The 16,608-nt window shown below is 44.8% G+C and overlaps 1 protein-coding gene across 9 annotated transcripts in view; it reads left to right on the plus strand.

The window, feature by feature from the left end:
- hspg2 (heparan sulfate proteoglycan 2) overlaps positions 1–16,608 on the plus strand; it is an 87,231-nt gene that overhangs the window by 33,992 nt on the left and 36,631 nt on the right. For all 9 annotated transcript variants that reach the window (XM_068732870.1, XM_068732872.1, XM_068732876.1 and 6 more), the window contains exons 4-29: positions 2,203–2,312; positions 2,490–2,548; positions 2,826–2,998; positions 3,703–3,828; positions 3,983–4,177; positions 4,258–4,377; positions 4,523–4,654; positions 5,059–5,203; positions 5,813–5,970; positions 6,089–6,229; positions 6,354–6,517; positions 6,599–6,778; positions 7,007–7,203; positions 7,372–7,519; positions 7,744–7,871; positions 8,038–8,124; positions 8,364–8,431; positions 8,711–8,766; positions 9,094–9,234; positions 9,435–9,608; positions 9,892–10,071; positions 10,171–10,289; positions 10,416–10,527; positions 11,016–11,129; positions 11,306–11,433; positions 11,620–11,706. In XM_068732870.1, coding sequence (XP_068588971.1) covers positions 2,203–2,312; positions 2,490–2,548; positions 2,826–2,998; positions 3,703–3,828; positions 3,983–4,177; positions 4,258–4,377; positions 4,523–4,654; positions 5,059–5,203; positions 5,813–5,970; positions 6,089–6,229; positions 6,354–6,517; positions 6,599–6,778; positions 7,007–7,203; positions 7,372–7,519; positions 7,744–7,871; positions 8,038–8,124; positions 8,364–8,431; positions 8,711–8,766; positions 9,094–9,234; positions 9,435–9,608; positions 9,892–10,071; positions 10,171–10,289; positions 10,416–10,527; positions 11,016–11,129; positions 11,306–11,433; positions 11,620–11,706 — 3,442 coding nt within the window. The remainder of the gene's footprint in view (positions 1–2,202; positions 2,313–2,489; positions 2,549–2,825; positions 2,999–3,702; positions 3,829–3,982; positions 4,178–4,257; positions 4,378–4,522; positions 4,655–5,058; positions 5,204–5,812; positions 5,971–6,088; positions 6,230–6,353; positions 6,518–6,598; positions 6,779–7,006; positions 7,204–7,371; positions 7,520–7,743; positions 7,872–8,037; positions 8,125–8,363; positions 8,432–8,710; positions 8,767–9,093; positions 9,235–9,434; positions 9,609–9,891; positions 10,072–10,170; positions 10,290–10,415; positions 10,528–11,015; positions 11,130–11,305; positions 11,434–11,619; positions 11,707–16,608) is intronic.

Here is a 16,608-nt window from a genome sequence, read left to right on the forward strand (position 1 = left end):
AGGGAGTCGGAACTATGAGCTGCTGTTGACCTCGCGGCGATTACCCACTCGAGGGATTAGATTATATGCGGGTCAAATGAGGCGCTTTGATGACTAACTTTGATGTTGCTTGTCTTCTGGGTCCACATTCAGGCCTAACAATTAATCCTATTAGTCTGACAGTAACAGCCTGCAAAGCAAGCTCTCGGGCACCCTGCCAGGCTGAGCGAAAGGCTGCGGTTCTGTTGTTACATGTTCACCTCACTGTGTGTTTTTCATGGGCATTGCTCAGTTTACTTTGTCATAAATGTGGCTTTTGTCTCACCAGGAATAAGGGATGTCTTGTAGTGCCAATGCTGTGTATAAGGAGAGAGACTTCAGCAGCGTTTAGAGAGGACAGCTGTTTATCAGCCAAAGCTCAGCCAGTGGAGCAAAATGCAGCAGGGGTTCTCCACAGGCCTGTAATGCAGATAACGAACAAACTCTTTGACTTTTAATTAAGTCGCTCTTTGTAAGCATGATAAATGTCTGATGTCAAGTGTCCACATGTCAAGTGATTATCCACGGAGAAAGGAAATGCAAGCAATATACACCAATAGTATTGGTATTTTCTCTGCATGCTGTATGCTCGTTTGTCTATATTTATTGCTTTGCACCTAGTTGGGCATGTATGTTTGTACAAGAGGCTCAGGAGATGCCTACTTAGAACATGACTCTTTGTTTTTGGCATGGCAAGTAGCATCCGACTGCAAGAAACTGCTCAAATATTGACTTCCTCCCTAAACCCACACTGCCAGTCTGAAATCAGAGGCTGGCTAGCCCGTCCCAACAAAGTGTTGGCAGGCATGTGAGAGCAGGGCACCCTGTGGGCCTCGGCTATTTTAAGTTCCATGGACTAAGCCCATGACATTGGAATTATAATAATACAGCCCACATTTTTAGTTGATGAGTTACTCGTAATATAGCTCAACAAGACGTTTATTTTAAAGGAATGTGATAATGTTTCTATAACTGGAGTGATGATTAGATGAATTAATCCTTTTTTTGGGGGGGAGCGGGGGAGGGGGTGTTAAAATATGAACGCTCAAAAGTCAACACAACTTTGGAAAGAGTTGATCCTATAAAATGTCAAGCTTTTGAGATGTGGAATTGAAACTGGCGCTGATACAGTATGTGATAAGATGTGTGCCATAGAAAGTGTTAGGGTTAGTGTAGCACTATTAATTTAGGTGTTGTTGCTTACCAATGCATTTTATTACAAATCGGCAAGACTTCATGATACATAGCATGAAAACTCTTTTGTCCACATATGTGGTAGATGGGAGTTTTTTTTGTGTGAAGGGCCGTGTAAGTGTGTGAAGAGAAGAAGCATTCTACTGTCAAAAAACAACTTGTCACAAAGAATTTAAACATTTTAAAAGAAATGACTTGGTACATATGGAGGGAATGTTGAGGCCCCCTTCAACAATCATTCACAGAGGATTTTCGTCTTCTTCCTCCTCCTCCTCCTCCGCAGCAGCTGCCACAGTAGTGACACTCAAACTCCAAAATACCTTCCAACTCTCTGACATCATCTGCGTTCAATCAGGAGATCTGGTGCAAACTCATGGCCATGCTATTTGGGCTGATGTCCACGTACTGTGTGTTTGGATGTTTGCATTGATTAGGTTACAAGCAGCATATTTAGTTCTGCCTTTGCAACAAGGGGGCTTTATCGGCACCTGTGTGCAACTTTTTTTGTGAGTACGCTATGTGTCTCCGTGTCCATGACCCACAGAAAGACACGTACAGAGAGGAAGCCCTGCCTTGATACTTCCATTTCATGGTTATGTTAGAGTATTTGGGAGGCCTGTGTCAGCGTGTGCCTCTTATCGCGGCCGATGTGCGGCGCAACGCTGCAGTTGTCGGTTTTAACGCAGACCTGACCACAACCGAGATATGGAAATAGATGCCATAATTTGTACGTGGCTCTCATTTAAGTCACAGTCACGCTCTTCAGTTTTGACTTTCTGAAATATTTAACCAAAGCCTTTCCCAAGGAAAATAATTCCCAAACAGTATCCCATATCACATTGTCTTTGATCAACTTAACCACTTAATCTCGGATCAGGCTTATAATATCCGAACTCTGCAACAGATGGACATTAATGCTGAGCCTGTTGGTCGTTGTGTGCTATTGTATTTTTTAGCTGACGGATTCTCCTCCCATATCTGTGTTTCTAGTTTATTACAGAGCTCTCGTCAACTTCACTGACTCCCTGGTCTACGGCCCCGAGCTCGAGGACATCTTCTCTTCGGCCTTTAATGAGATCTCCGAAGCAGTGGTGGACACGGTAAGTCCTATTCTAACAGGATAAACAGACATGTACAGTACGCCGCTAGGGCTACCTTATAAGTTTCAGCCGGGTTATTTATGACTTAGCTGATTTAAGGATGTGTGACCTTATGTCTGAAAATAAGGCCCAGGCTTGTATATTTCAACTTAACCGAGGCTGGTTTTCCCTTCGCAGCTGGAGTCGGACTACAACAGGATTCCAGGTGTCCAAACAGTCAGCGTGGTCCTCATTAAGTAAGAACCAATCCTTTAAATCATGCCTTGTGACATCCAAAAGTAGTTACCCTGCAGCTGTGTGCTGCTGCCTGGGTGTCTTACTCTAGCCAGGAGATATTTCTTTTCCAAACTGCACAAGGCCAACAGTGGTAGGCCTGTAGTCCGTAATTCAACTGCAGTGAGTAATTCCTCTAAGGGGACGCTAAAAAGAAACTTTACCTCTCGTGAGCCTTCCTGTTAAACCGTTTGCAGTGCGCCGCCACAGACTCACCAGGCTTTTCTTTGCTCTTTGCAGGAAGATGATAAGAGAGGATGGCGTGGACGTATTTGTGGAGATGGATGTGGGTTCTGACTACAACAGCAATGATGAACAGATACGCAGCGTGCTGTACAACGTGGTGAAGGACGGATCCATTGCTTCCTACGTCACATCGGTCAAGGGCTTTGAGTTCAGACGGCTCGGGGAAGGTAAGACCTCGCCAAAGAGGGACACCGCTTAACACGGACGTGAAGTGACTCAGTTACGCAAGAGCTGGCTGTATGTTTACAGCAAATTAAGGTCCACCAGAGCGGTAGGCCCTTAACATCTCCCTCTGGTTTCTAGTTCAATCTTTGCCTCCAGTGGAGCCTATAGCAGTGCCAGGTTTGTACTGCGCCATGCCCTCTGCATGGTGACTGAGCCGACTGTACTGTAGAAGCTGTAGGAGGACCGTAGTGCCTTTTTAGAAAGAACAGTCGAGCATATCCTTTCTTTTTTTTTTTTGTGTTGAAATTGTACGATGACACGTACGAGCAGCGGTCATGTGGTCTGAGGAATGTTTTGCATGGAAGCACCAATATAAAGTAGACTTCTGAGTGTCTCTAAAGTCCACAGTGAATAAGAAAGACCTTTGCATGGCATGAGTTTGATTAGAAATGCTGCTGTTCGTCTATCTATCCTTTAAGTGTTTTTTTACAACCAGCAGAAAAGTTGATGCACATCTAAAATCTCCTTGAGTATCCTGAATCACACCCCTATTGATAGTGTTTACAACATGCCACTCGCTGTAGTAATCTGATGGCTGAGAGGCCCGGGATGCTTTTGTTTTCCACCTCACTTTGTTGTTATTTGCGCTGTGATGTGACATTGCTGTAGTGTATCGGCTGTACTGTAGCCTCTGCATCTCTCATAGTAACCCCCAGCATCAGACCCTGCATGTCAGATGAGCACAGGTGTGGTGATGGAACATGCATCCTGGTGGAATACCTGTGTGACAACAGACCAGACTGCAGAGACTTGAGTGATGAGAACAACTGCGGTGAGTGGCTTCCGCTTGACTGGCCAGCAAGTTGTAACACGGTCGGCTATATAGCATGGAATAATGGCTTTGACGTGAGACTCATTCCCTTACGGTAACCGCTCTAAGTAACTGCTTTGTACGTTCGCTGAGTTTAATCAGAGATTTGTTTTAGTCTCCAACACACCTACCACCACGACCACCACAACCACCACCACCACCACCGTCAAGAAGCCCCCGCGGCCCCCCAGCCCACCTGGTCCCTGCAGGGCGGATCAAGCCACATGCCAGAGTGGAGAGTGCATCCCTCGCGACTACATCTGCGATGGAGAGAGGGACTGCTCGGACGGAAGCGACGAGATCAGATGCGGTACGTAACACGGACTTGTGCGCGTGCGCACACTCTCAAGACAACAGCGTGCGCTCTATTTATCCCCTGTCTCTTCACAGGTACCCCGTCTCCCTGTGAACCCAATGAGTTCAAATGTAAAAATGGCCGCTGTGCCCTCAAGCTGTGGCGTTGTGATGGAGACAATGACTGTGAGGATAACTCGGATGAAACCGATTGCCGTGAGTCTCCATTTCTTTTACTGAGTCCTGAAAGGTCTGCCTTGGAAGAATAGGTTAATACGCGTAGTTCTTTTTCTAGCCAAAGGACTACTGTTTACAAGTGATTGAAAGTTGTGATCATTTTCCATTTTTGTCATAACTACAGCCACCAAGGGTCCTGGCGACAGGTGTGCTCCTGAGCAGTTTGAATGCCTGAGTGATCGCACCTGCATCCCAGCTAGTTACCAGTGTGATGACGAGCCAGACTGCCCTGACCGCTCCGATGAGTACGGCTGCAGTAAGTCTCACGCCAGCAGCTGTCCGCAGCCCTCTGCTCGTATCTTTCCTTTTTCTCTCATGCGCGCTACACTGTTTTCTGTCTTCCTTTTTGCTCTCTCTGTATGCTTCTTTGACTCTCCTCTACAGTCACCCTCTGAGTTCCTTTGTATGCTGTGACTAATTTGCTGTGAACCAGGCTCTTTTCACACATGTGGCGAATGAGACACAGAGCTTTTTGTGAACCATCCATTCCTGAGAACTGAAAGGGAATTGTCCGTCCATAGCGGAGAATTATGTTTCCTCTGACTTTCAGGCATTCATGAGCTTCACTTGATCGCCAAATTCCAGTCACATGCCGGCCTTTTTGTACACGTGCATTTATTATGTGGTTAATACAGCTCTCATCTTCTTGACACTTTGCAGCCCCTCCCTCTGTCACAAGCCCGCCGGAAGAGTCCATTCAGGCAGCGCGGGGGACGTCGGTGACATTCACATGTCAGGCTGTTGGAGTGCCAATGCCCATCATCACCTGGAGACTCAACTGGGGACACATTCCTCTCAGCGGCAGGTGGGTTTGATGAGAAATGCTTCTGCTGTACAGTACTACATTACAGATTTTTCAGAGTTAATGGAAAATGCAGTCCAAATAATTTTTAATATCTTTTGAAATGAAATGCTCTGAATGTTAAAAATAAAAAGAGATGCTACATTCTGAAAAGCATGTGTTGCACTGTTTCAGCAAGCGGTCTTAAACAAAACATCTGGTGAAAGCCATTCTTGTTTAATTGATCTGCAGCAGACCATGAGGATTTAATAACTGCTATGAGTTGTCTTCTTCACACATTTCTCGCCTGGCTGTCGACAACCCTGTTAGATCAGGGGTTATGTGCTGACTCGTAAATTTATTTAGACCTGTGATTCTAATTATTGAGATATTTGTGGTGCACTCCAGCTCTAAAAGTTGCAGTATCAGAATGTTAATTCGGGGCGTAGTCTGCTGTGTGTGTGTGTGTGGTTTGGCAATTACTGTTGAATTTTATGGATCTTTCTGTAACAATATTTCTGCAGTGGGAGTCAGAAACAGAAAGGTTATGGTCCACGCCATAGCTGCCGTAGACTCTCGACTGAGATTATTACTGTGAAAGTGACAATTTGCGCTTTGTTTCTATGTACCCAGGATCTCCATGACCAGCGAGAATGGCCGCGGCACCCTGACCATTCGCGATGTGAAGGAGTCCGATCAGGGGGCGTACACCTGTGAGGCCATCAATGCTAAAGGCCTGGTGTTTGGTATCCCTGACGGCGTGCTTACTCTCACATCGACTCCAAATCCAGGTACTGAACATCTCACTTTTACTGTGGGTTCACTATCAGCATCACGACCTGTTTTTACTTGAATTCTAGTTACAACAAGAATATAAATCGTCTTGTGTTTTTGTCTTGTTCATTTTAGGCAACTGCCCTGATGGTCACTTTAGTGTGGAGGGCCGCTGTGTCTCTTGCTTCTGTGCTGGAATCTCCAAGAACTGCAAAGGCACCGGACGCTACCGCAACCAGATCAGCCTGCGTTTCACCGAGGAGGAAGACTTCAAAGGCACTGAAGCCATTGATGCTTATTAAACTGATAGAGAGCTAACAGAGCAGTCATGCTTTCAACTGAATAACTTTTTGAAGTTTGTGTAGTCCTGGCTGAGTGAATCTGTTGTTCTTTCTTCCAGGAGTGAATGTCACCTACCCATCAAGGCCAGGCACTCCTCCTCTCTCCTCCACTCAGCTTCTCGTTAATCCAGAGATGGAAGAGTTCCAGCTTGTCGACCTGTCGCGCCGTTTCCTCAACCTTGACTCTTTCTGGACGCTGCCTCGCCAGTTCCTGGGCAATAAGGTAAAGAGTAAAATGATCTACAGGCTTTATTATACTTCACTAATTGTCAAACTTAAGCATTAACTGTATGTCTTTTTTTAGATTGACTCCTATGGAGGTGCCCTGAAGTTCAAGGTGCGGTACACATTGGCCCGCGGTCTGTCTGAGCCAGTGGAGAAGCCGGATGTAATGCTGGTTGGAAATGGACGCAGGCTTGTGTACCGGAGAGGCAACCCTACTCCTGCCCGAGTGGTCAACCAGAGGGACATCAAATTCACTGAAGTACGTCTTTGCTTAAGAAAAATTCTGCACAATCCTGTGGTTTATTTGTGATGATACAAAAGTGTTGTAGCGGTTGTCCACAAATTCAAAAACGAGGATTAAAAAAATATCTTACCAAATGTGACTTGCTGCATAACGTAAAAAATAAAGCGCTTAACATCCCCTATCAATATAATGAAATAAATTTGAAGGACACACACCAGTAAACCTGCTTGGCATTGGTTTTAGGATAAATGGCAGCACTCCAACGGCCGCACTGTGAGCCGCGAGGAGCTGATGATGACGCTAGCCAACCTGGACAGCATAAGCATCCGCACTATCTACGACAACCACATGGTCAGCGTGGCGCTCAGTGACATTGTCATGGATACCACCACTGTGGAGTTCAGCACTATGGGTCATGCTAAGGACGTCGAAGAGTGCAGGTAAGGCATAAAAGACCTCAAGCGTGACACTGTGCGGTTAAGTGAGATGGGAGATCCTTACGAGCCTTCAGACAGCAGTCTACACTCAAAGCTACCTAGCTAGGAGTGAAAAGTGCTGCACAATTAGACAGGAATGTGGAAGATGATCCTCATATTTATCTTTCCCAGATGTCCTGCTGGATATTCAGGCCTGTCCTGTGAGATGTGTTACCCTGGTTTCGAGCGTGTCCCTGGCGGCTCCTATCTCGGCACCTGTGCTGGTTGTAACTGCAATGGACACGCCAGCGCCTGTGACCCGATCAGTGGACACTGTCTGGTAATGACTAAACTCCCCTTTTTTGGGAGCATAACAGATTGTTTGTCTGCTTAAAGCTGTGGTTAGCAACATTGGAGAAACCAGATAGAGTACACTTTTAATTCTCAGCAAGAACGCGAATAAGTGCATGTCCCAAAAATGTTAAACTATCCCGTCCTATTTTGAGTGGCAACCCTGCACGAGAATGAGCGTGAATGAGAATGAGTGTGTTCTCCCTGCCACAGAGCTGCCAGCACAACACAGAGGGCCCTCAGTGTGACAAGTGTCGCTCTGGTTACTTTGGTGACCCGAGCAGAGGTCGCTCAGATGACTGCAAGCCCTGCCCCTGCCCGTACTATGAGACCTCACGGCGGTAAGGTCTCAGACCACACACACAAACATCTACTGTACACATAGGGGACGACACATTCCCAAAAGTGAGCTCATTCACATTGTTTGGCACCGGTTCATTCAACATGCTACTTATTAACCCACTATTGTAGATTTTAATCTACGGCTTTTTCCTCTGGGCCTTGTAGGTTTTCTGACACCTGCTTCCTGGACGTTGACCAACAGCCAACATGTGACGCGTGCAGGCCCGGCTACACAGGAAGACGCTGTGAAAAGTGAGGAAACTCATATCATCAACCGTGCCTTTAAATTACAATTTAGATAGTTTGTAGATGACACTAATATTGTTTATAGGACACAATAATCCCTCTAATGACTGGCAGTAAAGATGAATTCATATATATACTTTATGACAAGATTGCTTTGAAAACTATGAAGAACACAACCGACCCCAGAATATGGTGTTGAGGTACGACAGGTAAATCATATTGTTTATCTTTTTGTTTTGTGTCAGGTGTGCTTCTGGTTACCAGGGTAACCCTCTTCTGCCTAATGGAAGATGTTCTCCTACCACATCTAGCCGTGAGTATATGTTCAACAAATGGCTTTTTTTATTTTTCATTTCAAGGCATGAAATTGAAAGAAGCTGCACCTGGATTGTTTTACCATCCAGCGATATGACCACAAGGAGGTCTGTGTAATGATTACCATCGTCCCCCCCCCCCCCCCCCCCCCACACTGGTGTTACTGTAGGCCGTAGTATGTGGTCATAGCACAGGTATGCAGAGTGGCTGGAACACTCCCAGGTGCACTTTCCACCCCATACAGTGTCATCTTCTTTCCATTGCTCTCTCCCTGCAGAAAGCTGTGATAACAGAGGGACTCTCAGCTCCCGCAGCAGACCGTGCAGCTGCAAGGTATATATATAAACTGCTAAGTGAAATTTTAGGATTATATTATAAACATTTATTGTGAAATATATTGGAGGGTAACATGTCTTACTGTTTAGTATTTTTTTGTAGTCTTCTGTTATGAAAGAAATTAGCTTGACGGAACAAAAAAATCAAACCAGTAAAACAATCCAGCCAAGTATCCAATTGGCAGATGGATTACATATGTACATGTGTGTGTGTGTGTGTGTGTGTGTGTGTGTATGTGTGTGTGTTTGTGTGTGTGTGTGTGTGTGTGTGTGTGTGTGTGTGTGTGTGTGTGTGTGTGTGTGTGTGTGTGTGTGTGTGTTTCAGAACAACGTGGCAGGCACTGTGTGTGACGAGTGTAAGGCCGGATTCTTCCATCTATCGGAGACCAACCCCGAGGGCTGTCTACGTTGTTTCTGCATGGGCGTCACCAAACAGTGCGCCAGCTCCACTTGGAACAGAGATCAGGTACGTTGCCAATCTACGAATAGTAAAGGGAGGGGTGAATATATTTTTGGTATCAAGGTTTGACTCAGTGTTTGCCCAGTGCCGCTGAATCAGCAAATCCTTTCAGATGCTAAATGGTGATAATCATTGTACAAATAGTGATTGTGCTGGAGGATGTAAATCTCAGTTCACATCTCAGACAAATAGTTTGTGTTTCTCAGGTGCGCGGAGGGGTGAACGGGCAGCTCTTCTCCCTCTCCAACAGTGCCAACACCAAAACTATCTCTGAAGGCATCTCCCAGAGGGGCTCCTCTGAAGTTGTTTACCGCTCATTCTCGAGTGTCTCCAACGACATCTACTACTGGGTCCTGCCTGAGAGCTTCAGAGGAGATAAGGTGAGAGGAAAACCCACAAAGTAGAGAGCAGGCTAGGGGATAAGAGAGGAAAAAACTGTGTTAGTCGAGCTAGATCTGTCTGCTCTTTCTGTCCCACTCAGTCAAGCCTCAGCATGTTGTCAAGTGAAAAGGCTGCACTTACCCACACAGAGAGCCTCCTTTGAACCTTTGGCTTGAGTTCACAGTCAAGCACAACATAGGAGTCTTGTGATTTCCCCCACAGTATCATAGGGGTGAAATACCTTTCAACCATTCAATTTTGTTTTTACCATGTTGCTCCCAGGTGACGGCCTATGGCGGGGAGCTTCGCTACACAGTGCGGTTTGAACCGTTTCAGCGCTCGCTGGTGATTGACGGCCAGCCAGATGTGGTTCTCCAGGGCAATGGCATCTTCCTGGAGCACTTCTCTCAGACCAAGCCTCTTCCACGTGTCCCACAAACTGTGACCGTGACTTTCAGAGAGGTGTGTTTCATTGTTCACGGGGGAAATATCATTTAGCTAAATCTGAATTAGTGGACTAACCTTTTTCTTTTCTCCCTTCTCCGACCGTCTGGATGCTAGTCTGGATGGCGTCGCTCTGATGGGCAGCCATGTACTCGTGAGCACCTGCTGATGGCCCTGGCTGACGTTACCGTCTTCATGATCAGGGCCACCTACGCAGACAACATGGCTGAGAGCAGGTATGATGGGAGCTTCCTCCGTCACTGCACAGCTCATTCACATACCTCAAAATGAATCCAAAAGCATATATGCCCTTAACGGAACATTAAGTGTGTTGTTAATTGCATGCTTTTGGTGTTAAATAGCATCTCAGACATCAAGATGGACGTCGCTGTTCCTCAATCTACTGGTAATGAACGTGCTCTGGAGGTGGAAGACTGCGCCTGTCCTCAGGGATACAGAGGGCCCTCTTGCCAGGTACACATGCAGATTTCAGAGAAGCAGTTTAGTTTGATTTAACAAAAAAAAAATCTGAACCAAAGGTCCACTTTCTAGCTTTTTTTTTTTTTAGAGCTTTCATCCGCATCTCACGGTCTTCATCAGCAGAAGGAGTCTGCTCAGTTGTCATGGAGATGGCTTATCTTTCATCACGTGACCTAATTATCGTAGGATCACAATTGAGCCATCTCATGACATCTGAGCCTTTTTGTAAGCAAAAAAAAAAAAGCTAGAAAGTGGACTTTGAGTTAAGTATTTTACTTCTATTTTACTAGTATGAAGAAAGAAAGAAAAGTCAGGCAGTCACAGATATGCCTAAGCTTGTTAATAATAGCACAGTCAACTTTTTTTCCATTCCAGTCCTTGATGGTAATTGCAGTCTGTCTCTCTGCTGCAGTGGAACAAAGACGTATTCCTCTTTGTCATCACTTGTCTCTCACCTGAGGTGTTTTTCCATGTTGTTGCAGGAGTGTGATGAAGGTTACACTCGGACCAGCTCTGGCCTTTACCTGGGCACTTGCGAGAGGTGCGACTGCAACGGTCACGCCAGCGGCTGTGACACGGAGACCGGCAGATGTCTGGTAGGTTTTATGCTACTCTTCTTTCTTTTTTTTTCTTCTTTTTTTTTTATCTGTGCAGTGGAATGCACTAATGGTTTCTTGGCTAATCCCAACATGTGGAAACACTTGCAAGTGCTGTATTTTCAACTGTTCCATGGATCTCACCTCTTTTTTTGTGTGTGTGTCCTGACCAAAAGCAATGTCTCCACAACACCGCCGGGCCACGGTGTGAGCGCTGTCAGACTGGGTTCTATGGAAACCCGGTAACGGGCGGTGCTCAAGCCTGCCAGCCCTGCCCCTGTCCTGGAACGGCTTCCAGCAACCAGTGAGTTCATGTCTGTGTAGATTACTGTTAATTATTCTGTTGAATGATGGTCAAGGGAAAGTAAGCAGTGTGCAACGCCAGTGCTGAAACTACTCAAATATCCCAAAGGTCACATTGTTTATGAAATAACATGAATACTGCCAAAAAAAGCATTCTCACGGTGTGCGTGGCCCTCTGTTGGCACAGATTCTCCTCCACCTGTTATCTGGAGTCTGACGGCCAGCCGACCTGTGACAACTGTCCCCCTGGATACACTGGCCGACGCTGTGAAAGGTAGGCCCCCTCCTTCATTCTCTGCTTTTCCTTTTCTACTATGTCTTCCTCTCACGGTCGTCTGGACAGTGTTTTGGGTTACTGGGTTGGCAGGCAGCAAGGTTAGCGGGGGCTGGCAGTAGCACCCAGTGGTTTCATTCACAGGAAAGGGATATAAGCATGTCTGTGGTTCGCATCTCTTTTGTTGTTTTTGTTTTCCCAGCAGTTGTGATTGAGTGGTGTCAGTCCAGGGATGGTGCCACCCATTCGGATGTTTTGTACTGTGTGCTGTTTTTCTAGATCTGCTGGTGGATTTTCTTGGATTTATTGATTTGAAAAATGTAAGGTCATCCCTGCTGTGGTAGAATAATATATCTTTGTTATAGGATAAGGGGCCTTTGGTGGTACTGATTATGTCATCAATATCAAATTTGCCAAAAGAGGAAATAAAGTGCTCTATGTCCTGAGGAAACCTTCATTTTAGTCTGCTTTAGATCCTACCATTGCTTTCTTCTTTCCTTTGCTTTACCTCCAAAAGCATTCTCGGAGGTGGCTTTCTGCTTCAGCTTTGCGCTTTGCCGGCAACGTAATTTCAAGGCGTTGGCTCAAGTGATTTCTGTCTGTGCACAGGCAAAATATAATCTGGGTTTCAACGACATAAATGTAGATGTGGCATTTATGAGGTCTCCTGTCTGGCCAATCAATCTTTGCTGCGCCGAGGGCAAAGATGACGGGGTGACTTGGGTGTAAGATGCAACTTATAAATCATTTACTATCTGAACGTCTCTGCCTGCATCATACCTGATTCTGCTGTTTTGACATTAAGAGAAGAGATGCCATCTGCAGACAGTTGTGGGGACTCCTTCCTGGACAAGCATGTAGACGGCCTCCTACCTGTGCTATGTGGAGCTGAAGCAGTATTCAATTTCAGCTGGGAGAAAGAGATAGTGTCCTATGGCAGTGGAGCTGATGGTGGGACCACAGAAACAGCCATAATCCCTACTCGGACTTTATTGTCTACAGCAACTCACCATCGCACCATTCATTCCACTACAGCAGCTGTGGGCTTTGTCTCAGTCACCCCCAACAGATCAGCGACCAGACTCCCACCACGCTTCACCCCCAGCCCAGCGATCAGACACTCCAGCTTCCAGCACCTCCTCCGGATTCACCTGAACACCTTCAACCAACGCCTGAGCATGCTGGAAAGAAACACGCTTGACATGAAGGAGAGCATTCACACTATGGGGGACCAGCAGAATTACCTCAGCTCCCAGCTGAAGGAGCTCATCGCCATCCAGTCAGCTGGGGAGAAGAACAAGAAGGTTGGCGAGCTGGAGAAGAGCTACACAGACATGGACACCCGTCTGAGCAGACTGGAGGGAAGGCTGGAGATCCTGATTGACGGCTTCACTGCCCTTGCTCAGGAGATGAACAAAATGAAACGTACCAGACACGTCTCCCGTTCGCTGCAAGAAAAGCCCTCACTCGCTATAGTCGGAAATATACCCACAGAAATGCCATTCACCAGCAGAGCCACGGTGCCCAAAAGCATACCTACCCCAGGCCTCCCCGCAAACAAACCCACTTCTGCTTCTCAGAGAGAGAGGAAACTCAAATCAGCAGCCACCACTACACCAGTGAAGAAGGCAGTCACATCTAAAAGTCTGGTCTCAACAAGGTCAACGATTAAGTTTAGGACCACCCTGAGTAAACCTAAGACTACTTCAAAATCTACATCTAAAGCCACAGTGAAGCCTCAAACAAAAAGGCCTGAAGGGAGGAGGTCCGCTGTGACAGTGAAACGTGTTTCACAGCCAAGCCAAAAAAATCGAAAGCAAGTTAAAGAAGCAATTACAAAATTTCAAGTGGAGCCACCATCTCACCAACCAAGGCCTGCAAAGCCTGGCCAAGCCAATAAAAAGGATTCTTTACCTGTCAAAAGCAATGGACGCAACAAGGCGTTTCGATCAGATGCACCAGTTACAAATAAGGTCCGGGAGGGTGGAGAGCCTTCAGAAGGCAACTCAAAGAATTTGTCTAAGTCACACAAAGGTAACAATAAACAAAATGAGAAACAGATGGAGACCAACTCAAAAAAGTTGCTCTTTCACAATACAAAGAAGAATTCTGCGAAGAACACAGACTCAACCACAAAACCCACCAGGGCTACTACTGCAAAGAAGTCTAAAACAACAATGAAAAGAATGACTCCTGCTAAAACCAAGGCCACTACTGCCAAGAAGAAGTCTAACACAACAGTGAAAAGAAAATCAACTAAAACCAAGGTTGCTGCTGCGAAGAAAGTAACAAAAAAACACCCGAAGAACAAAAAGAAGAAGAATACTCAATCTGGTGTTTTGGACCTACTGCAGCTCTTACAAGGAAATAATAAGTCTGCAAAGCAGAAAAAGAATCAGGACGGTTCTCTTCATGTTGTTTTAGGAAGGCTGGCCATTCCAATCAGAATTATCCCTGATGACTAGGGAATAATGTGTTGCTTTTCATTATTTTAATTTGTTTCCATTATGTATATCTCTATGCTCTGATCCTGATATTTATGTCTGTTACACGTCAATGGAACTTAATGAAGGGACTGATTTTATGCCACAGGACTTTTCAGATGCCATCCTGATGAGGTGTTATATTATTATACTAATTACTTTTAAGGTGTGTTTTATTACAATCAGAACTGTTGCTGTGCTATGCTATGAAGAGATAGCTTAGCAGTAGTACCTCTTATGTGTATACATTTGTCCATTGTGTTATTGCCAGACTACCTCAAATTTTACACCCCGACCCTTTGTTAGATCATTCCAAAAAACAATCTTATTTCCTGCATTCCCATGGGAATGCTTTACTGTTTTCCAATGTGTTGATGTCTTGAAAAAGCTTTACACGTCCATGCCACTTTGTGATTTTAGGACTTGTACGGATGTTTTTAATCGAAGATCCCAAACATGTTACATTTTTGGGTATTTAAAAAAAAAAAATTATATTAAATTCCAAGGGTAGAGAACCAGTACATTATAAACTAGATTAACAACCTAACATCCCACTGGTGGTATTACATGCTGTAATAATAATTATATGCATCATTTTGAAAAGGTTGGAAGAGCAAATAAAACATACTTATTTGTTAGTCTTAAACAGTAATGAGGCCCTTCACACTAATGGATTGCCACCAATCTTCTAAGAGACATTTATGGTCCCCAGAGGATGAATTACAATGAGTTTGGTGATTCCCTGGCTTGTCACTTAGCTCGACCAGCAGGTCAAAATGTAATTTGTCCAATACTTGGTTTATGACCCATCAGCCTCAGCTGTACGTTGTACTTTTTCTAAACGGTAAACATGGCAAAAAATGATACCTGCTCAACGACAGCATGTTAGCATTGTCATTGTGAGTATGTTAGCACAGCTGTGCCTGAGAACAGCGTCACAGAGCTGCTAGCATGACTGTAGACTCTTTCTGGTGGATTAAACCTCTTGGGAGCATGAACATGCTGGCATTTTTCCAGTTAGATTATGAGTCATCTTGGTGAAAAAACATTATGGACTGATGGTGGCTGTAGTTTTTAAAGGTCAGGGGTTCAGCCAAAGTATATAGGGATTATCCTCAGTGGAGCATGACATTTTACAGCAAATGGTACTTTATATTTTTATATTTTGTAATACCTGCCCAATTGTGGCATAAGAAGAAAGGCCAGGTTTAGGTTAAAACAACTGGATTCATCTTCTGGGGACCATGAATATCCATAATCAAATTGTATGGCACCTTTGCCAGTAGTTGTTGAGACCAAAGCATTGACGGCTGAGCAACTGTCATATCATCAGCATTTAGAGAAATATAAGGAATGCATGGACACAGTTTTCAAGATCATTCTACATATTTTGGGGGGAATTAAAGTTTAAATTGTTTGTAAACATTTTATTTGAATGTTATGTAAAACTAAATTGTTTGTCATTTTGTGTTTGCCATGAGCTGTATGTCCATTCTTAATATCCTTTAGTTATGAACACTTTTGGTGTTTTCCCATGACCAAATCTATTTTGATGTATTTTTTGTTCCCCAATATAATGGCATTTATCCTTATCTTTAAATCTATAAAACAACACTGACTGGAGGGACTGAGTTAACCATTCCATAGAAACTACTGTACGTCTCAGAGTTAGTTTGAATAGAGTTTCCCAAAGCAAGTACATAGCTTGGAAGTCCTCTTGTTGGCTGTTGACCGGCGGACCTGCCAGAGGACAGGTGAGGTAAGACTGACAGCAGCTGCTCTCAGGGCAGCCTGCACAGATCTGGGGTTGGATAAGCGTTTGCTCTGGTGGCAGTGGCGTTGTTTGCTTGGGTTCAATACATATTGCTTTGCTATGTCACACTATCAGAAAAAACTTTCCTCAGTAGCAGCTTAGCATCCTCTTCTACCAAGTCTGTCTGCACTCACCTCTGCCTTGTTCTGATATCAGTTCTCTATTCGTGAAGCTTTTATTTCAACATTTTTTTTAAAATCTGGTGATTTTTTTCTCTTTTAATGTTTCTGTTCCTGTGCAAAGGTGTTCCTCAGTTTCATCTGCATCACACTCATATGAGAGATGGAATCAACATCTGAGACTATGTTGAGACTATGCTTCATCCATCTCCAAGCAATATTTCTTGACCTTTGTCTCTGGGGAAACTGTTTTGTGTTCAGTGCAAAAGCTGGGTGTGTCTATAAAACTAGTGCTTAGCGCAGATATGAGTACTTAGTGTATGGAATAACAGAATAGTTTGTACGATCCTTGTCTGAATGACTCATTCCTTTGTTCGTGGTTGAGGTCTGCCTTGGGTCAAGAAGACTCCCCAAAGGACATGATTCATTAAATGTATCACCTATTGCAGACTTCCCAGCTTCCTGCCTCATTGTTCTTTGGGTTAAG

This window comes from Cebidichthys violaceus, unplaced genomic scaffold (genome assembly GCF_023349555.1).
Source record: "Cebidichthys violaceus isolate CVI_PGR_0920_01 unplaced genomic scaffold, fCebVio1.0.p SCAF_6, whole genome shotgun sequence".
Classification (NCBI taxonomy): Eukaryota; Metazoa; Chordata; class Actinopteri; order Perciformes; family Stichaeidae; genus Cebidichthys; species Cebidichthys violaceus.